Genomic DNA, 23,129 nt, shown 5'->3' on the forward strand with positions numbered 1-23,129 from the left:
AAAATTCTTGTAATAAATGTACATAATCAAGCAAAACAAATTCCTATTGGTTGTGTCTCAAAAATATCTGTTTCATTCTACCCCACTGGATCTGTCACCTCTGACGTGTAGATTTCTCAAAGAGCCTGGGGGGGGGTGCAGTTTGGTTAGGGTTCTGGCTTCAAAATCCAGAAGATCTTGAATTCAGTCCTGCCTCATTTCCTTACAAGCTGTGTGAGCCTGGATTAGTCATTTAACTTCTATTAGCCTCAGTTTTCTCATCTGTAAAATGGGAATATTAATATCATTTCACAGGTTGTTATGGGAATCAAATGAGATATGCAAAAGTCTAAGTTAGCCTGTATAGCTATTATGATCATTAATATGATTATTCTTTGGGATTGCTTATAGGTGAAAACTAGGCCTGCTTTTCATGTTTGGAAGCTGTCTGATTGACTGGAAATGAATTCAGGGTTAGATAAAATTGAGTTGATCCATACTAGCTGTTTGACTAGGGGAAAGTTCATCTAAATTGGTGGAGGGAATTCCCACAACACTGCTAATATCACAAATCTGAGCAAAAAATAAATCAAATCTTCCCTTATTTTGACATGTTGCATCTCTATAGTAGAACGTAAGCCCACGAAAGGCAGGCTTGATCTCCCAGTTGCCCCCACATTGCCTTACACAAGAGGAATTCTACATTTTGGTCTGGCCCTCGTAGAGGGATCTTTCAGTGGGGACCCTCTTTTGCTGGTGTGTTGATCTATATCTCTGCCTCAATATGTGGTCTTAGAAGGCTTCCCAAGGCAGGGAGATGGGAAGGTGGCTCCCAGGAAGTTAATTAGCCTGTCCAGTGCACCAAAGCCAGTAAGTGGCAGCAGCCAGACTTCCTCAGGTCTTCCTGACCCTGAGTCCCCTGTGCCACCTGCAAATAGTAAATGATTGTGAACTTGAATGAAAGAGACATCTGCATCCTGAGACAAAATGCCAGCCAGGAATTGCTCATGAGCCTTGTCACGAGGGAAAGACCAGGGCTATGAAGCTTGTTGGCAAAAGGGAATCAGTCTTCTGGCGCTGCTCCTGTTGGCAGGCTATAATACAGTCTTGGGTTTTGAGGCAGCCCTAACTCCCTTTGGGTTCAGTGGGAGTCTGGCCCTAGTGGGGCACGCATTTAACCGGGGAAGCCTGTTGGAATACATAGGAGTTTAGAGTTGGGTGAGATTTTCTTATTCTGATTTCCATCCCCCTCAATCATTTTTCTCCTCTTCTTAATGGATATTTTCATTTTTCTTTTAAATCTCCTTATAGAATAGATAAAAAGTTGCAAAGTCTTAGGTTCCTGGTAATCTGTTAAGACTTACACCTTCAATATAATATTTCCGAGTTCTGGGGTTGATTGACAAAAATAGTTTGTTGGATGACTATCAATTTAAAAACAAGATATGTTTCCCAAACATTACAAAGAAAGCCAATTTTTCCTCCGTCGTGAGCCTTCCCTGAAAATAGATGAATTAAAAGTCAAGAATTTCTAAAACACAGGGTGTGCCAAAAGTCTTAGTGCAGTTTCGAGTAATCATAGTTATGTATTTAGTAGCTATTGGTTAAATAATAATAGTTTTAATAATAACATATGCTACACATTACATATTACATTATAATATGGAATATAATGTTATATATAAATAAGTGTTTTAATAGTGTTTTATATGAATTATATATATAAAAGAATTGTATATATAAATATATATAAATGAATTATATATATATAAATATATATGAATTATATGTATATAAATATATAAATGAATTATATATATAAATGAATTATATATAAATGAATTATACACACACACACACACACACACACACACACACACACACATAATAGCTTGATGCTGTGCCAAGGCTTTCAGGATGCCCTTTTTAAGGGTTGAATAAGATTTCTTGTTCTTTCTCAACCATGCTTCTCTTACTTATCATCAAGAACTCTCCCTATTGTAAATCTATGTTCCTGGGGACTATGACCAATTGGTAGAAGTTTCAGGGAAGCAAATTTCAGCCCAGTATTAGGGATAATGATAGCTACCCAAAAGAGAAACTGGCTCTTCCCTTCTCTCGCTCCCAACAAAAAGCACCAGTCCAATAGTTAGACACTTATTAAAATTCTGAAAAATGGGCGGCAGCTGGGTAGCTCAGTGGATTGACAGCCAGGCCTAGAGATGGGAGGTCCTGGGTTCAAATCTGACCTCAGACATTTCCTAGCTGTGTGACCCTGGGCAACTTACTTAACCCCCATTCCCTAGCCCTTACTACTCTTTTCTTAGTACCAATACACAGTATTAATTCTAAGGTGGAAAGTAAGGATTTAAAAAAAAATTCTGAAAAATTTCAAAATCCTTTGGATTTTCTATGTTATTGTTCTTATCTAAGCTGTTCTCGCTTGTCCAAGGTCACATGGTAATAGGGTGGCTGAGTTGGGATCCCAATCCAGATCCTCCACCTCCAAAAAGAGCCTCCAGTTTCTTTTCCCTGTACTGTGCTGCCATTACAACCATTATTTCAGTGGTTGCCTTTGAGTGCAAATGCTACTTTTTTGTGGGGAAAAGAGAGAGATTACACACACACATCTACTAAAGAAAACTAGTTATTTAGGGATTTGGGGGTGGTAAATTTTATGAATCTATATTATTTAATAAAAATTTAAAAGATCTATAATTTATCATTGATGAAGCCTTAAATCTATCCACAGTGAATTAAAATGATAATTGTCAGTGATACCTTTCCTGAGCCAAAGAGACAACTACTTTGCAATTCTGGGAGTTTCATAGATTTGACATCAACATCTTTTTAGTTAATCAAGCATTTCTTTCCTGCTACGTGTGGGGCATTGTGCTAAATCCTGAGGATCCAAAGAAAGGCAAAAAGATTGCCCCTGCCCTCAAGGAGCTCCCAAACAAATTGGGGAGATAGCCTGCAAACAAAATATTTACAAACAAGCTATATACAGGACAAATGGGAAATAACTAACAGAAGGAAAGCACTAAAATTAAGAGGAATTGGGCTTCCTGTAGAAGGTGTGGTTTTAGTTGAAAATTGAAGGAAGGCAGGGAAGCTAAGCTGCAGAGATGACGAGGGGGAGATCACTGCAGGCATGGGAGATGTTGAGCCAAAACAGCCAGAGCTAAATGGTGGCAAATTGCAAGAAGACTAGTCTAACTAGATCAAAGAATAGATGGCCGGGTTGCAATGGGTAGGAAGGCTAGAAAGATAGCTGGAGTGCAAGCTATGAAGGACTTTGAAGGCCAAACAGAGGATTTAGTATTTGATCCTGGTGGCAAAAGAGAACCACTGTAGTTTATTGAGAGTGAGGTTGGATCTGTGTTTTCTGAAAATCACTTTGGTGTCTGAATGGAGGATGGACTGGACTGAGGAGAGCCTTGAAGCAGGCAGCTGCACCAGCGGCTAGTGCAATAGTCTAGGCATGAGGCGATGGACCAGGGTGGTGGCATTATCAGAGGAGAGAAGGGGAATAGATGAGAGATGTCTCAAAAGTAAAACTGACAGGAGGCCTCAGAAATGGATTCGATATTGGGGGGGGGGTGCTAAAAGATAGTGAAATGTCAAGAATGATATGTAGGTTGTGAGCCTGGGGGATTGGGAAGATAGGAGTGACCTTGACAGTAATAGAGAAGTTTGGAAGTGGGGAGGAATTAGGGGTAAAAATGATGAGTTGAATTTTGGAAATATTAAGTTTAAGGTGTCTACTGTATATCTGGTTTGAGATGTCTGACAAGTAGTTGGAGATTGGAGACTGAAGATCAACATAGAGGTCAGGGTCAGAAAAATAGATTGAATTATCATCAGTGTAGACAGGATAATGAAACTGATGGAAGTTTATATCACTGAATTATGTAGTATTGAGTGAGAAGAGAAAAGGGCTCAGAACAGAGCCTGGTGAGACACAGTGGTTATTGGGCATAACCTGGATGAAGAAGGGAATGGAGGAGTGGTTGTATAGATGGGAGGAGAACCAGAAGAAGAGATGATGTCCTGAAAACCTAGACAGAAGGTGGTCCAAAGTGTCATAGGGTACAGAGAAATCAAGATGAATGAGGATTGAGAAAAACTATTGGATGTATCAATTACAAGATCATTGATAACTTTTGAAAGAATAGTTTCAGTTCAATTTGGAAGTCAAAATCTAAATTATAGAGTCATGAGAATGAGAGTAGAGAAAAGAGAGGCACCTGTGGTAGATTGATTTGTCAAATTTAGCAACAAAGGGCAGAAGAGATATGGAACAGTTGGTAGTAAGAATGGAAGGATCAAGTGAGGGTTTTTTTTGAGGATTGAGGAGAGATATGAGCATGTTTGTAGGCATTAAGAAAGCAGCCACTAGTCAGAGAAAGGTGAAAGAGATTGGGGATGATTGGAATCTGCTGGAAAATGAATGAAATAGGATTGTTTATGTAAGTAGAAGAATTAGCTTTAGCAAGAAGTAATACTTTCTCATGATGTGAGACAAGGGCAAAGGAGGAGCAACAGCAGAAGGCATCTCAGTGATATGAGAAAGAGGAGAGAAGAAGGAATTGCCAATGAATGTCCTCACTTTTTTCTGTAAAATCTGAAATAAGGTGTTAAGAAAGTAGGAAGAGGGGAGCTGCAGGAGATTTAAAAAGTTTGGAAGAGGTGCAGTGCAGAGTGGGATAATGAATTAGTTAACTAATTAATTAATTAGGTAGAGTAGAATTCCTAACAGCAGTGAGGGCCCAGTTGATATGATATAATATGAATTTATAGTTGAGCCAGTCAGAGCAGTTGAGTGATTTTTTTCTACCATTGTTCAGCAGTATGTATGTGCGCACGTGTGTGTGTGTGTGTGTGTGTGTGTGTGTGTGTGTGTGTGTGTGTGTGGTGGGATAGTGCACAGCTGGCAATACAGGGCAATGACTCAGAAGGAGGACATTGTAGAATTGAATTGCTTCACCAAGGGGTTAAGGTGGTAAAAGTAAGAGCCAATGGCTATTTCAGGGTTGATGGGCTAGAAGAAAACTGAGAGGTATGCAACATGGATGAAGAATAGCATTAGGATTATAGAAAGGCAGAAATAGAGGTGGAAAGTCAATAGATTGTGATTGGGTAAGAGAATTTAAGACTTCTTAAATGTGCAGATGATATTTTGGTGAATGGTGGAAAGCTAAAGGGCATAGCCATCTTTATAGTTGAGATAAGGTGGAAGAATAGGGTATGTGAAGTGATTAATTTGAGAAACTGGTAGTTTAGGATGTGTGAGGGAGCATCAGAATGTATGCTGAATTTCCCTAGTATGAGGGCAAGAGTTGGGGAGGAGAAAAAGGTTATGAGCCAGGTACCGAATTCATTGAGCTAGGAAGGGGAGTGCCTGCAACTCTGTAGACAATAACTACAGGATTTTGAGTAGATGGAAGATATGGATTGTATGAAACTCAAAGAGGAGAAGCTATTGAGTGATGGTAGTAGGAGGAGAAGATGAAGTGGCAATGGGGAGGAAGGAGTATTCCAAATCCTACCTCCCACCTGGACCATTGAGGTGAAGGGAATAGTGAAAGGTCATCCAATACTAGAAAGACTGGCTAAAGAAGGGAGTCTTGTGTCATTAAAAGGGAGCAATGTCTCAGTGACAACCAGAGAAGGAAGGAGTGAAAAAGGGAAAGATTTAAACATGAAAGCAGACTTGTTGTCAATGGAGCTAGCATTCCAGAGACCAGAATCTAAAAGATGCATGGCGTCTACTTGAGATTTTTAGTAGAATTTGCCCTTCTTACTATTTTTGACAGTTACTCAATACTTCCAACCTTTACCCTTCTTTCACCTCTTGTAATATTGGTCTCTTTTGACCACCCAGTCCCACTAAACAAAACAATTCTTCTTTTTTTTTAGTTCATTTCTTATAGTGTGATCTGCTATTCTCTGTTGTCTTTTTGAAATGAGATTTAGGATGCCCACTTAGCTTCCTGTGGTTTGTTTCTCCTGATGTGCTAAGTAATTATTCTGGGTACAAGCTGATGTTTGCAGTCTTTATCGTTTTCTCTCTTTCTAGCATTTAGAGCTAAGAAGCATCTTCTGCCCTCGGGAATTGGAAATGATTGGAAGCGATTCTCTATTATTCCTCCTTTCTTTAAATTGAGCACATTTGCTCTAGTGTATAATTACTCACTTTACCTTCCTCTTCCCACCCCAAAATGAATTATGGAAGCCACCCAAATGTACCAGATCATTTGTTTAAGCCATCTGTCCCACATCCCTTAGCAACACTATGCTCTTTACTTCTAGTTTGCTTGGGTTTTAACCTAGACAATACTATGCTGCCAATCTCTCTTCTTGTTTAATTTATTATGTTCTGGTTTGACATCATCATGATTCAGTCATTTTATTTGCTGCTGGTATACAGAATAGAATATGCCATTAAAATATTAATACCATACACTTGAGAGATGGCTATGTGGTTAGATTGCTGGCTTCACTTTCAGGAACACCTGGGATATTTCAGTGCTCCAGGCAACTGTCTAAGACTCTCAGTTGCAGAGAAGGTACAACTGCATATGCTGTAAATCTCCTTTCTGTATTAGTGGAGGGAATTTCCTTATTCGGGTATTCCTCTGTATTAGCAAAATCATAGGTCCTGTCCCCATCCCCAGCATAGAGTTAAAGCTAGGCATCTTAGGCACTGTGTAGCCCAACGCCCTCCATTTGGAAGTTGGGAAAACTGAGGTCCCAGAGTAGTGATTTGCTCCGTCAGTCAACAATAATTTAGTAGACTTCTGTTATGTACCCAACAGCATATAGATAGGAAGTGCATCGACAGAGTCAGGGTTAGAACTGACTCTGAGTCAGATATTTCCATGACAGCATGTTTCATTACTTTCTAAATATTTTCTCGGGATGATGTACTTCAGTTGTATCATTTGCTTATTGCGTTTCTGTGATCTGTGCAAATTTACTGTCTTTTTTATGTGATTTCACCCTGATCAAACTTCTTCCTGAGGGCAAACATTTTATCATGGTGTGTTTCCAGTCTGTCCTTCTTTGATACCCAGATTTTACAATTAGAATGGAAAGTCCTTAAGGGCATAGACCATTTCAATTTTCCTTTGTATCTACAGAGCACAGTGCTTAGCACACTTCCAGTGCTTAAGAAATATTTGTTGATTAATTGATTACAACATACTCAGGCTTTGAGATCTCTTCAAAAAGTACTTTCCTCATTGTTAACATAACCTGTCAAGTGATGTCTTTTGTAAACCTTGTTTTCCATTTTTATCTTCTTTAAAGTTATCTTTGAAAGGAAGATAGATTTAAGAAGATGCTAAAAACAAGATTTCAAGAGTCTGTCAAATGTGTATTAGGCAATTTGAATTTGGCTTTGACCTTGGTTTGCCTTGACAACTCACAACCCTTCACCTTCTTTTCTGTCACTCATATTCTTAGCATCAATATTTACTGCACTTTCTTCCACCTGAGTGCTTCTCTCATAGCTTGTCACTGTATAGACGTGATCTTGGGAACATGAGCAGCAAAGCCCAAGCTCTGAAAGGTTCCACCAGTGATGGCCATACCAACGTTCTCAGGACCTGCCGCACTAGTTTCTTAATCCATTAATTGGCTTCAGGTAATGAGTTGGTTTTACTAGAGCAGCTTTTGAAGATGACATATAAAATTATAGAGGTATCACTCTGCATTGCCAAGGAAAGGGCTTCATTGATGAAATTGTTGAAAGTTTTAAAACATCTTCTAGTGATACCCTAGTACAGTATTTGTCAAAGTGTGGTCCTAGGACTTGTGAGGCTCCCCAAGATGTTTCTGGTCATCTGCAAAGCTAAAACTATTTCCATAATCATATAAAAGCATTACTTTCTCCTTCAAGTTTTCTTCCTTATTCTGTCTACCTAATGGTGAGATCGGATTTTCTTCATGTACTTCAATCTAAATGAAATTTCATAATAGATTGAATATAGAATCTGATACAAAACCCTGCTATCTTCTATTAATCCAGACATTAATGAGTTTTGCAAAAATATATTGAAAATGACACTCCCCTCACTAATTTTTTAATGTGGTTATTCTTTATAAAAATACATTATTTTTTGACATGCAATAGATATATTTTTGCTGCTTTAAAATGAATCAATAGATATGCTAAAATGTCAGTTTAAATTTATAATTTAATAAGTTTTGATGGCTTTAACTCACGTAATCAAAAACTCTTTGGAGTACCCAGTCATTTTTAAGAAAGTAGAGTCCTTGAGACCAAAAAGTTTAAGAACCACTGCTCTGGGGCAATGAAGAAACTCTGAGGAATCAAAATTGAAGGTGACCCAAAGTATACTGGAGAACTAGTTAGATCTGCTTGGGTTAAACCAGGGACCTAAGAGAATTATTTAGTTTGTCAGGTTAATTATCTCACCTTATCCTCTCTCTAAATTTCTTACTTTCCCTCTCTCTCTTCTCATTTGTAAATAAACTTCCATAAAAGTCATTTTGACTTGAGGTTATTCTTTAATTGGGAATTGATAATTATTCAATTCCCTGGCAACCTAACCCTTTAATATTTTAAACCAAAAACTCCCTTTCCCCTCTTACAATACCATCATCCTCTAGTAGTGGAAGCAAACAAATTGAGTGACTTCCCCAAGATCATATAGCTAGTAAATTTCCAAACCTGGAGTTGAAACTGGTTATTCTTGACTCTAGATCTTTATCCACTGGGTCATCTAGATGCCTCGGAGATGATATAACAGAAGGGAATGCCAAAGGACAATGAATTTATATGCTAACTTAAAACACTATTTTAATGACAGCAGATCATAGTTGGATTTCCTGTTCCTCTTTAAGTATTTTGCTTTGGAAGACATTCTTTTTGTCTTTTTTCACTGTCTATGGTAGTGAAAAAATTCTGGCCTCTGCCTGGAATCCATTCCCTCTTCACCCCTATATCATAGAGTTCCTAGTTCCTTTCAGATTTAGTTTCAGTACCACTACCTCTTAGGTGACGCCTTCCTTGATCTCCTCACCTGCTTGAGTCTCTCTTGCCTAAAAAATGACTTTGCATTTGTTTGTACATATTTGTACAAATTTGAACAATTTTCTACATATAATCTGTACATATTTTCTACATATAATTTTCCTGATCAAATGTGGTAAGCTCCTTGCAGGTAGGCACTATCTCATTTTTCTCTTCCAGGAATAGGAAGGTGATAGTCCCAAAGTACCCAGCCTTCACCAGACTTCTTCTGGAGTATTCTGGTCCATTCCAGGCACATGGTTTAAGGAGGATATTGATAAGCTGGGCAGTGTCCTTAGGTGGGATAATCAGAAAATCAAAGGGCAGACAAATTACTTAAAGGAAATGGATTTGTTTAGATAGGAAAAGGGAAGATGGGGAGGGGCCATTCTAATTGTTTTTAAGAAATTGAAGGGATGCTATATGGAGGAGGGATTGAAAATTGGGTCCTACTTAGGTTTGGACCTAGAAACGTGGGGAAGTTGTAAAGCAACAAATTTAGGTTTGTCTTCTGGGAAAATTGCATGCTAATTAGAACTAGCCAGAAGTAGAAAGGACTGCTGCAAGAGGCAGCTTTTTTCTTGGAGCTTTTCAAGGAGAAACTGGTTGACTACTTGTTGGTTATCTTATCTGGGAGATTCCTTTTGTATGAATTGTACCAGATGGACTTAGAGATTCCCTTCCACTTTTGCATCTCTCTGAATCTGAAAACTGGCCAGCTGACTAGAGAATCTTGCTTTGAATCTTGAGTTATCTCTGTCATCTTGGGGAAGCTATTGAAAAGTTCTGGGCATAGTTTTTGTTTTTAATATGTAAGACAAGAAGTTTGGTTAGATCTCTGTGTCCTAAATCTATGGTACTATGTTCAGAAAAGATGCTATTAAAAATCGAACTTTGAAATTTTATCCTTGACCTATTCTATGAAGGGTTAAAATCAATGAAAAGTATTAGAGATAGAGTAATGTAGAGTCATACCAGTTGTTGCAGTGTGCTGTTAGTTTTATTGCTGGCAAGTGCTAATGGGGAGGGGGACAGGATGAAAAGAATAGTAGGGAGTAATGGGATAACGAAGTAATGGCCATTGGTCATACCATTGTGAAATATTTTCAAAAAGATCTGATTGGTTTCTAACTGGTAAAGTGCAGAAAATGACTTCATTTTTCTAGACTAGTTTATTTGAATAGCAAGAAAATTCTGGAATTGGATGGCATTCAAGACTAGTGGGAAGAGACTTCTTTAAAATGACAGATAGGGAAGGGTATTTGACAGTTGTGTCAAAAGGGAAGCTACATGGAAGTCATTTGAGTGGAGATTGGGGAAAATGGGATGGCTCAGTAGGAACCATTTGGGAAGCCAGAGGGAAATAAAAGAGTGCATTGTGTTGTCGTGCTCAGGGTTGGAGAAGTCAATTCTTTCAAGTGAATACACACACATCTGCTTAGACCATGAAAAAGAACAGCTGGCATCACTTCTGTAGACACATTTTTGTCTACATATGTCTGCACACATTTCGATCTGTGTGTCCGTCATCCAAGATGATTCTGGTGATCCTCAGGTTTAGATTGAAAAGCTTTCTTTGCATAGCCCTTTCCCCACTTTTTGGTGCAGGTGGGAAATAGTGGCAGAGTAGAGTGGTTGGAGAGAAACGAGAAAAAATGACTACGTTTTGATAGAGTAGAATGAGTGCTGTCTATTGAGGATTGAATCTTGATTCATAGTAGACCTGTTGGAATTTGAAGGCTTGCAAGTTGTGTGACTTGAGGGCCTTAATTCCTTCATCTGTCAAATAACAGGGATGACTCATTCAATGGTGCAAAACTCAAATAGAAATTGGGACCACTAATCTATACACATAGATCCCTGTAGGCTATATATTGACAAAGAAAACCATATGTTAATATTATCTGTGCTCTGTTGTATTTTTACTTATTGTATTAAATATTTCTCAGTTAGATTTCAATCTGATAGCACTCAGGAATGCTCTTCAATGCATTCCACATACTTGACACCTCTTGAGTGGATGATCTCTAATGTCCATTTCAGGTTTAAACCTATGATTCTCAGAATTTTTTTTAAGAAGAAAAAACACATCTTAAACATCATAGTTGAGTTCCATACACTGGAAACAGCGCAGAATTGTGACTAGAATGTTGGAATTAGGAAGACTCCGATTCAATTCAACATTAATCATTAATTAGCCTTGTCCCATTGACCCCTCTGTGCCTTAGTGTCCTTGTCTGTAAATGGAGGAATGCAACTAGATAGCCTTTCTGATCCTTGCTTCTTCTTAGTCTCTGATTCTATGACTTAATTTCTTCATGTTTTCTGTGAACTCTTCCTCAACTCAACATTGCTTTCAATTGAAATCCCATGTTAATTTAAAGCAAGGCTTGATTATTTCTTCTGAAATGAAAGATTTTCCCTTAGAGTCCATGAGGGAGATTCATAAAGGCAGGAGAGCAAATCAAATATATTTTTATCCGGAGTTTCCAAGATAAGCAGCACTAAGGAATTATCAGGAGATATGAACTTGGAGCTATGCAAATAAAATTAGATCCAAGCTAAGGATTTTGGATACTACTACTACTACTACTACTACTACTACTACTACTACTACTACTACTACTACTACTACTACTAATAATAATAATAATAAACAGAAGCTAACTGCTTTAAGGTTTTTCAAGAGAAACATTAATAAAGAAGGAACAGACTTTATTTTCATCACAAAGTTTGTTTCCATTATAATAATTTCTCATCTCCTAGATGTTTAGTTTAGCACGTAAGCTCCCATTAGATGAGGACTGCTTCATTTTTGCTTTTTGTCTTTCTATACCTACTCCCTCTAGTGTCTTCTGGACACTGAGTAGATGCTTCCATCATCATTCAGTTATTCTAAATCATGTTGAACTCTTTGTGATTTTATTTAGGGTTTTCTTGGCAGAGACATTGGAGGAGTTTGCCATTTCTTTTTCCAGCTCATTTTACTAATGTGGAATGGAGGCAAACAAGGCTAAGTGAGCAGCAGGTGTTTACTAAATGCTTATTGAGAACTAAATTGAACTATATTACCCAATTCTATGTAAGCTCCTTGAAGGTAGAGGCAATTTAATTTCCAGCAGGTCACATAGTGGATATTGCTGCAAACTTACGGGCAGAAAGTCCTGAGTCCAAATTCAGCCTCAGATACTTACTGGCTGTGGTATTTTGGAAATGTCATTTAATTTTACTCTGCTTAAGTTTCTTCATCTATAAAATGTCATAATAATAACAATTACCTCCCAGGACTGTCGTGAGGATCAAATGAGATAATGAATGTATAATCTTTAAGAGCCTTAAAACACTACATAAATGCTATTGTCATTATAAATAATATTGTCTTGATATACCCAACCCAGTGTTTTTGTTTTAGTACACATTAGGTGTTTAATAAATATTTTACTGAAGTGAACTACATCACCTGATAGAATGTAAGCGCCTTCAGCATAGGGACAGTTTAATATTTGTCTTCGTATCCCCAATTCTTAGCACATAGAAAGTGCTTCTTGATTGAATAAAACAATTTATGCAGTTGCTCCAACCATAATGCAGATCACCACCAACTCTTCTATAATCTTCTGTGACTTTTGGCCAGCAAAATACTACTCACTTGTTAAAGAACAAGGGATGCTATTCTTTGGTCAAAGAAAACTGTGTCCTTTAACAAATGCATTATGTGTGTGTGTGTGTGTGTGTGTGTGTATCTCCTTACCCTTTGTCTTAGAATCACTACTCTCAGTTCCAAGGCAGAAAAGTAATAAGGACTAGGCAGTTGAAGTTAAGTGACTTGCCTAGGGTCACACAATTTCATCGTGTCTGAGTGCATAAATGCATGCTTTTTGAAAATGAAGTTAATATTTTTTCCATATTAAAAATGCCCCAAATATGCCCAGGTGTTATTGAATATAGTTCAATCAAAAGGGGGATGGCCAAAGATTTTGACTGTAGCATTACATATAATTTGGAAAGCTAAATTAGAAACAATGTAAACATCCAGTAATAAAGAATAATTATGTACATTTGAATGCATACCTGTAATGGCAGCCCATAATGTTATTAAGATGAACAAGCACATGGAATACAGAGAGATGCAGAAAGATCTTGTAGAATAATGTGAGGGGAGAGAAACAAAGGCAGGACCAGGAGAATTGTGGCTGTATGAAGGAACAGGAATGAGGAAAGGGAGTATTACTAAATATTACTAAAAACAGAATGAGCAAAGAATTTGGGGAGGAAATTTCCTTGTTATCTTTATAAACTTTATTTTTTTAAACCCTTAACTTCTGTGTATTGGCTCCTTGGTGGAAGAGTGGTAAGGGTGGGCAATGGGGGTCAAGTGACCTGCCCAGGGTCACACAGCTGGGAAGTGGCTGAGGCCGGGTTTGAACCTAGGACCTCCCGTCTCTAGGCCTGGCTCTCACTCCACTGAGCTACCCAGCTGCCCCATCTTTATAAATTTTAAATTTCCTTCTATAAAGAAGCCCAGAGAAGAAGTACATAGGAAATCATGAAGAGGGGCAATGACTTCTGATAGGACTTTAGAGAGAGCTATTAAAAGGCATGAGGATACTTTATGCTGTTAAATTGATTCCTCTGAGTATAATTAGTGACTAAAGAAGTTTAGTTGTTTGTATTAATGTTCCATCCTAGGTTCTAATCACTCAATTGATAAAAAAAAGTGCCCTGTGCTCAGTTAGGCTTAGTACCAGGGATGTTCCTAGTTTATTTAACACATTTTAAAACACATTTTAAGCACACATATACCCATGTTTAATGTATGTTTTTATGATGGCATTTTATAGATGAAAAAAGTGAAGTAGAGGGACATTAAGTGATATTCCCAAGGTCACACAGTCAGTATCTGAGTTTGGATTTGAACTCAGAGCTTTCTGATTCCAAGTCCATAGCTATATCTACTATGTGACCTGGCAAAAATAAAACTATCCCTGATCTTAAGGAGCTCGCACAAGATTGGACAATATAGTTGAATTAGGTTCTATAAAACGGCATTTAGTAAGTACCTACTGTGTGCCAAGCAAGCTCTACATGAGCTAGGAGCTGGAAGGATTCTGAATGCTTCATGAAAAATGTGAGCTTAGTCTTTCCTCTACCTTTTAGGTAATCCTGAAGATTCAGGCAGGAGACTTGGTTGCTATAACAACCGATTAGTTCATCATTTTCAAAATCACCTTGAAAATGTAAAGGGACCATGATTTGCTCCTGATTTTAGAATCTCATGGACTGATAGATTTGGAGTTGCAAGGGAACTTGGTCATCTGTTTTTTCCAGATGCCTTATTTTATAGATGATGATGTCAAGTGCCTTGGGTGAGGCTCCTAGGTGCATTGACTTAGAGCTGGAAGGGAATTTAGACATCATTTTTGTCTGCTTTCTTCATTGTAAAGGGGCTTCCTCATTGGGTCATAGTTCTAGAGCTGGAAGGTATTTTAATAGCCATCTAGTCCAATGTGGAAACTGAGGACCAGAGCAGTTAAGTGACTTGGGTCCAGAGAAATATAGCTGAAATGGGCCTTGCCATTTAATCCTCTCCTCCTGTAACTGCATCACAGAGAAGTGGCATCACTTCCCGGGTCACACAGGTAGAAAGCAGAATTGGGGGTGGAGCCCACATTCTCTGCCTTCAGATCGAGTCCCCTTCGTTAGCTCCTCAGAGAAGGAGTTAAGTGAGCCAATCACTGCTAAAAGTAACACGATTTGATTTATTGATTTGGGAGGCTTCCAAGGTAAAAGACAATAGCTTCACTAGAGACACCAAGGGGGGCTAGGAATTAGGGACAAATTTTAGTCGACAAGAATTCATTAAGTCCTTACTCTGTGCCAGATACTGTTAGAGACTGAGAGAGGAAAAAGCAATCCCTGCCATCAAAGATCACAGTCTAATGGGAGATAAAACTTTATACAAAGTATGCTTTATGTAGGAAATTGGGGATAAGGAAGAAGCTAGCTTTAAGGGGACTTGGGAAAGCTTCTTGCAGAAGATGGGAACTTGAACAAGAAAACACTAGAATAGCCCACTGAGTCCTTTTTACTAGGGTCAAAGATGATGCCTCTTAGCTAGGGAAGCTCATTATCTTCCTCCTCACACCACAACTGTGGGGTAATAGCTTCAGTCTCAGTCAGCTCTCTAAACCCCCTCTATGGTGGCCATGACTAACACCTCTGAATGGTAGGACTGTCATTCACCCTACAAGAGCATTTGTACTATGCACTGGGGACCAAAAGGAAAAAAAAATCATGGTCCGTGACTTCAGGATGCAGGATAGACTTCTTGCATAGGTGGCATTTGAGTTGAGTTGTTGAGTTTTAATAGAGACTGTGGATACCAGCATATAGAGGTAAGGATGGAGGGCATCCAGATATTGAAGACAGCCAATGGGAAGGCAACAAGTGGGAGAGGAAGTATCATGTGGAAAGAATAGTGAGAAGACTGTCATGTGGAAAGAATAGTGAGAAGACTCCTGGCTGGATAGTAGGTTACAAGGAGGGGAGGAATGTTTAAGATGGCTAGAAAAGCAGAAAGGGATCAGGATATGAAGGTCTTTAAAAACCAAGTGGGGCTGTCAATCAGGAAGGCATAGGCATGATGAGATTCAGTCCATGGCAAGCAGATGGGAGTCCATGATGAGCTTTTCAGTCTACGCTTCTCCTAGGTGGCTAAGACAGCGAGCATCAGAGATGCTTGCTCTGGTCTGGAGTCATGACACCTTCTAGATCAGAGCATGGTAGGGATTCGAGAAGCAGAGAATGGAACCTGCTCACCTAATTTATGATGAAGATGAGGGCAAGGAGACTTCAGTTAGATTTGGAAACTGAGTGGAGGAGAGAAGAAGGAACAAACATTTATTAAGTAGTGCAACATTAAAATTAATATCCAATAACTTCAAGTATTATATTTTATAAAGTTTATTAATAATCACTTGGAGTAGAAGAAATAACAGAACAAAATTAGAAAGCCTAAGTAAAAAACACGTGGGTAAAATTCTCCTGCCTGACTCTCACCCCAGCCTCCACAGCCCCGTTCTTGGGAAACAGAGTGAGGGCAGAGCTACACAAAACTTATATCTTCCCTATGTTAGTATGTAAAGTAGATACATAAAGGGGGTGCTGGGAAAGAGAGTCCCTGGGGAGCAAAATTCTATCCACACAGTACCTACTATGTGTCAGGCATATTGCTAAGTGCTTTTCAAATATTACCTCACTTGATCCTTACAACAATCCTTCAAGGTATCTATTCTTCTTATTTTATAGTTAAGGAAACTGGAGCAGACAGGTTAAGTGACTTGATCAGGTCACATAGCTAGGAAGTGCCCAAGGTAGGATTGGAATGTATGTTGACTCCAATCATTTTCTAATATGCTACCTAGTTGGCAGAATTCCTAAAGTGCCTAGAACAGGATAACTAAGAGAGAGAGTCCTATACTGTAAATTCCTGAATTCAGATCTTTCCCAGACACTTCTTCTCCAGGTGATTCAGTGTAAATTACTTTCTCTTTCTAAGATCCCCACCAGCTTTAGATCTAGGGTCCAGAGAATGTTGTTAAGATCTGAGATCCTAAGCTAGTCTTTTTTCACCCGGGATTCCCAGATTCCAAGGATGGGGAGATGGTGAACTTGGATAGTAAAAAATGACATTGATTTCACTAACCTCTGATGGAAGTTCAATATTTCCTTCGATTCTGAATCTAGAGAACAAACCCTGGTGGTTTTAGTAGCACTTGTGACTATCACCAATAGAAATCACAGACATTTTGGTCACATGATAGTTGTTGCAGATATCTCGAAATATCTTTTATACTCATCACCCTACTTCAAGTTACTGTGGTTATTGCATCTTTTGCTGAATATGCTTCTAAACTTCAGCTCTACAAACTGTATTTCATTTTATTTGAATCCTGTTTTTTTATTTTATTCATTCAAAAACATTATTCTGAAAAGCATCCACTGGCTTTACCAGACTGACAAAGGAATCCATGACCTAATCAAGTTAAATAGCTCTTACCTCATTATTGATCTTAAGGGGACTAGGTAGGGAAACCACTAAGGTTTATTTGAACTTTTTTTTTTGGTTGTTATCTGTTCAAAGATACCCAATTGGTTATCTCTAGTTTGTTAATAGCCCTTGAAATCATATCAGGGTTCATTTTTAGAATGTCTTCAGGGCATGTTCCTTCTGGCTAAATCTCATTAGTAGGACCCGATGACAGAATTAAAATGATAATTCTGAAGTTGAGATGGAAATGATTGACACTCTGGCACCTCAGTGGGCTCCTCTAGAGAGCCTCTCCTATTTCTTAGACGTCAGAGCTGCTAGATTAGGAGCTGTCATTCCATCCTTTAATTTATTCCATGAATATTGAATTGAGCCCTTTCAACATTCCAGGTCCCATTAGGGTTGTAACGGAGATAATAAAGTTAGGGTCCCTGCCTTGTAGGAGCTTACCATCCAACAGGGAGACATGGCAAGTATATAACAGACTTGCTTCTGTAAAGAATTTTTATTTTCTCAGTGTAGCTGATCCCCCAGTGATGGAAATAAATATCTTTTCTTCCCTTCTTACTCTGTGTAGTTTTGGTACATGCTGTCCATAAATCCTTTAGCGAGATCTACTGGTAGGTGAGAAATCTCCCTTTTTATCCTTTCAATGTCTCTAAGGTAGCAGTTTACTTTGGAGATTGTTCATCTATTGTTTTTCGCTTCTTACTTAGACCATTGCAGCAGTCCCATAATAACTCTCCCTGCCTCTGGTCTCTCCATATTTTATACAATCGCCAAGCATTATCCTTACCAGCCATTTTCCATGCTCAGTAAACTTCAGTGGCTCCCGAGGACTTTAGGTTAAAATGTAATCACTCTGTACAGCTTCAGACACTTACCAGTTGTGTGACCCTGAGCAAGTCCTTCAACCTCTATGTGCCTTAATTTCTTCATCTGTAAAAAAGATCTACTGGAGAAGGAAATAGTAAACCATTCTAGTATCCTTGCCAAGAAAACTCCCGGCATAGCTGTGGCCCATGGGGTCAAGAAGAGTGGGACAAGAGTGAACAACATCAATACCATCACCACCAATAGCAAACCGGGGATAATAATATCTATTGCACAGGATTATTGGGAAGATGAAATGAGATAACCCATATTAAGTGCTTCATAAGCCTCCAAGTGCCTTGTAAATGCAGATTATAATGATGATGATAATGTTGATGATGAATGTAAAGCCCTTACATCCTGGCCTCAAGCTACCCCTCCAATCTTATTATGCATTGTTCCCTTTCACAAGTTCTCCAGCTCAGTCAGACTGGCATTCTTGTACCTCACATATGGCATCCTGTTTCTCATCTCTGTGCCATTCACTATTCCTCATTCCTAGAATGCTCTCCCTCCCTTACTTCTACCTCGTATTTCTCTCCAAACTGAGCTCAAGTTTACAATGGCAGCAGCAGTAAATGATAGTATCTGTTTCTCCACAATTATTCTAGTATTTGATTTCATTGCTTTTATTTATTTGGGGAGTTAATTTGATAGGTGTCTCCATTGTTTCTTAGAGCACAAGAATATTCCCTAACCTTCATGTACCACACATTTATTCCACGCTATTTCTAGTTCTTTGCAACCAGAGAGGGACATTTATGAGTATTTCGGCACCTGTCATACCTTTCTCTCTGTCTCTCCTTTCCTTTGGGTACTGATTGTTGGCTTTCTTTTGGCTCCCACTGCCCTGTGCTTCTGGGATTTATAAGACTTTGGAGTAAAGGAAGTCTGTGGGCCTGTAACAGGTGCATAATAATAGTCTTCCTATTCCCAGTGGCTTATACCACAATTTCCCGGTCATTATGCCTGATTGTGATGTGTTTGTTTGCGTGTTTTCTTTCCCACTCAGTCTCATTTCCTTCTTTAATGCATAAAGACAGTGTGATGTAACGGTGACAACACTGAAATTGGAATAAAGAGGCTGGGCTCTGATTATTGTTAGCTATGAGACCATGTTTATGACCCTTTACCTCTATTTTCTTATCTAGAGAAATGGGCTAATCATGTTTACCCTTTATTCAAACTGTGTATTGGACAATGTAAGGAAACTGATCACAAAAGATGTCCTCAAGGAACAAACAACAGTAGGAAGAGTTCTTTGGTTTTAGCTTTAAAGAACATTGGTTTAAATAATGCTTTAGATACTTACTAGCTATGCGCCCCTAGACAAGTCATTTGGTCTTAATTTCCTGTATAAAATCAACCTTATGATAGCACTTATTTTACATAGTTGTGTTAAAGATTAAATGAGGTACTATACGTAAAGTGCTTTGAAAACTTCAGAGCACCAAATAAGTGTTAGAACTTGTTATTATTATATAGACTCAGAGGACATGGGTTCAGATCATAACTCTGACGTTTACTGTCTGTGTGGCCTTAGGCAAGTTACTTCATTACAGTTACTTTAGCTCTTTGTTTTCTAGGTTTTTTATCTGTATGAGGTTAGACCTCTAACGATCCCTTCTAGCTCTAAATCTGTGATCATATTTCACTAATTCATATCATTCCTCTAGGCCTCAGTTTACTCATCCATAAAAGGGGGTTTGGACTAGGTGACCTCTAAGGGTTTTTTATGGGGAGGTGGTTTAAATCAGTGTACCCTGTGATTTACTACTTGTAGGTTGGGGAGGGGAAGGATGATCATATAATGAGAGTGAGGGATGGCTGACATACATCCAATTTGGGTGTTGAAGTAGCCCCCACAAAATATTCCAAAGGCCCCGAGGAAAGTCTCCAGTGCATTACAAATGGGAGTCATTATGATAAGCAGGGCTAAGATGGATTTCATTTACTAATAGAGAAGTAAGTTAATTGAAGCAATTTAATTGATATTAAGATATCAACATAGTCATACATTGACATAATGTGAATTTAATTGCAGAGGCCTTCATCCACAATAAATCTGTCTCCAGGGGAGTTGGAAGAAGATGATGATGATCCAAACACTTGTGGTCCTTCAGGGCTGTGGGAGGCATTAACTCCCTGTAACGGGTGCCGCAACCTGGGGTTCCCCATGCTGATGCAGGTACTTCTTTTGTTTGGTTTTAAGGAAGTCATGTCAAGGATGAGGGGAAAAAAATAAATTTGGTGTCCTGTGTATGTTCTAGAAAATTTTGCTCTTAATTCTTATAATCCATTCCCATTGGCCATTTCTATTGGGTTGGTAAGATGGGCACTTGTCCAAATTGGTGCTTGTGGTAGTCACAGAGAGGTTAGGGGTGGAGAAGTGAGACTTGAATTAATGAATCGTAGAGGAGGGTCCTTACCATTTGCCATTTTCACAATTTTGGGTCCTACCTTTGAGAGTTAGTTTAAAGTGTAGCGTTTACTGTAATGTGACATCATTTTATTGAAGAAACAACATTGATCTAAAAGAGAGAATTTGCCCAGGAAAAAGGAAGCTTCTTGAGGGTAAGGACCGTGTCACTCTAGAAGAGTGATGGGCAAACTTTTTAAAGAGGGAGCCAAAGGAAAGGAAATGCTCTTCTGTCAGTCTGTTTCTAAGGCAACTCTTTCGAAGTTTCATTGTATTGTATCCTCCTCATTGTATTCGTCAGATTAGGAATAATGTCCTGTAGCCAGATAGAACATTTCACATTTCAGGGGGCTGCATCTGGCCCGCAGGCTGTAGTTTGCCCATCACTGCATGTATCCCCAGAACTTAGTACCCTCAATAGGTAGATAACTTTCCATCTGCCCTATAGCTGAACTCTGTTTTGTATGTTGTTTCCAGGTCATAGCTCCTTTTCCTGTTGTATATCCCCAACACATAGTACAGTACTTGCTACTTAACAAATGAATTTTCATTCATTCCTTCATTCTTTCATTCATTCGCAAACATTTAATTGATTTATAATATCATAAAAAATGTGGGTCACCTGAAAAATCATCTTAAATCTTGATCACAGATGCTGTAGGACAAGGGTTCTTAGCTGAAAAACTGTGAACCTTTACTGTGATAATTGAATTTTAATATGATTGATTTCTTTTGGAAAGTTTTGTATTTTATTTTATATATTTAAAACTAAGTCTTATAAAGGGTCCATAGATTTTGCCAGACTGCCAAAGAAGTGGATTTACACCAAAAAAGGTAAAATCACTTAGTTTTTCCAAAGAAAATTCTGAATGAGACTCATTAGGATAGACATGAATGCTATGAACTTGGGCAATGATCAGTGGAAATGAAAGGTAGCTTAGGATATGGAGACAGCACTGCCTCTACAGGAAAAAGACCTGAGTACCAATCCTGCCTCTGATGCTTATTAGTTAGGTTAGACAAGTCACTTAATTTCTCTGGACCTCAGTTTCCTCATTTGTAAAATGAAAGGCTTCAAATAAATAATCTTAGATGTTTCTTTCAGCTGTAGACCAACAATGTCTATGATATTGTCTCTATTACATTGTTAACTTTGTCTATAAGCTCTGCATCTTTCTTCAGTCTCTCATTGTGGAATTTGCCCTTCCTTCTCAACAGATGTCTGTCCTATGCTCTTTATACTTTTCACTTCAACTCTCATTTTGTTGTTTTTTTTTTGCTCTTTGCTTTTCCTCCCCTCCCCTCCCCTCCCCTCTCTTCCCCTCCCCTTTAACTTCGGTGCATTGTCTCATAGGTGGAAGAGTGTTAAGAGTGGGCAACGGGGGTCAAGTGACCTGCCCAGCGTCACACAGCTTGGAAGTGGCTGAGGCCGGATTTGAACCCAGGACCTCCTGTCTTTGGGCCTGACTCTCAATCCACTGAGATACCCAGCTGCCTCCAGAGTTTTTCTTGATAATCTTTTTCTTCTGGGGTTCTCGGCTTGCCATTGTTAGCCCCGCCCCTTTTCAGCCTTGTCTTCACACTCAGGGTCTGCCTGCACTTTCTAAGCTCCTGAGAGCTTTGGTCTCCTTGTCCTCGGGGTCAGGCCTCCTGGTAGTCCCAGGTCTGCCCCTCTGCCCGAGGCTCCTTTAGCAGTCTCAGGGGCTGCTTCCACAGCCATGCTCCTGTCTGCACCAGGTCCTCATTCGAGGTCCTACCCTGCGCTGGAGATCTTTATTCGCACCTAGGGCACTGCCTTCACCCACGCAGATGCTAGGGAAAGTCCGTGTGCTGGAGATCTTTATTCGCATGGGGCAGTGCCTTCACCACTGCAGATGCTCGGGAAAGTCCCTGCGTTAGAGATCTTTGTCCATGCCCGGGGCAATGCCTTCACCCGCACAGATGCTCGGGAAAGTCCGTGCGCTCCCCCCAGCCACTTGGGGTCCCATGTCTTGCAGCTCTCAGGTACAAGCCCTGGGGCTCCTAGTGATTTACTGGTTGCCCCAATCCTGTTTTCCCTCTTGTGTGTTGGCCTTGGAGCTGTGCGTGGTGTGGTGGGGGGTGGAGGGGCTTCTTCCTGTCGCGTTTTAGTGAGATCTGTTTCACCCCTTTATAGCGTGGAAATGCCCTGATTCTGTGTACCTTCAATACTGCTCCCTGTTGTGAGGTTCCTTTGTTCATCTGCGTTCGTTTTTATGTCCTCTTGAGGTGTCCTGTATGCTTTGGTTAGGAGACATTGAGCAGCTGCTCCTTTCTCTGCCGCCATCTTAACCGGAAGTCTCCTAAGAGTCTTGTAATCAAAGTTATTTTGCCATTTGTAATTTTATTTGGTTAAGAATATAGATTCTGCCTATTGTCATGAAGGGCTTTTTCCTCTAATTTTTAATAGCACTAATACTAATGTTTTGTGGAATATGGTATAAGTTGCTCAAAGCTTAACTTTTGTCAGATAACTTTCCAGTTTTTCCAGCAATTTTTATTAGAGAATTTTTTCCTTAGCTAATTTATATTTTCTAATTTATTGAACATTGCGTTAGTGAGTTCTGATATTTCTGAGCCTCCCTTGTATAGTTTGTTTCATTGATCCATCACTTGAAATCCAAGTGGTTTTGATGACTGCTTCCATATAATATAGCCCAAGGTCTATAAGAGCTTATTCCCCTTTTATGCCTACTTTTCATCATATCCCTTTATATGTGTGTGTGTGTGTGTGTGTGTGTGTGTGT

At 39.1% G+C, this 23,129-nt stretch overlaps 1 protein-coding gene across 1 annotated transcript in view; it reads left to right on the top strand.

The window, feature by feature from the left end:
- Positions 1-23,129, top strand: part of ANKS1B (ankyrin repeat and sterile alpha motif domain containing 1B) — a 1,330,035-nt gene that overhangs the window by 266,566 nt on the left and 1,040,340 nt on the right. The window contains exon 9 of the mRNA XM_044679159.1: positions 19,990-20,133. Coding sequence (XP_044535094.1) covers positions 19,990-20,133 — 144 coding nt within the window. The remainder of the gene's footprint in view (positions 1-19,989; positions 20,134-23,129) is intronic.

This window comes from Gracilinanus agilis, chromosome 5 (assembly GCF_016433145.1).
Source record: "Gracilinanus agilis isolate LMUSP501 chromosome 5, AgileGrace, whole genome shotgun sequence".
In the NCBI taxonomy this organism is placed as follows: Eukaryota; Metazoa; Chordata; class Mammalia; order Didelphimorphia; family Didelphidae; genus Gracilinanus; species Gracilinanus agilis.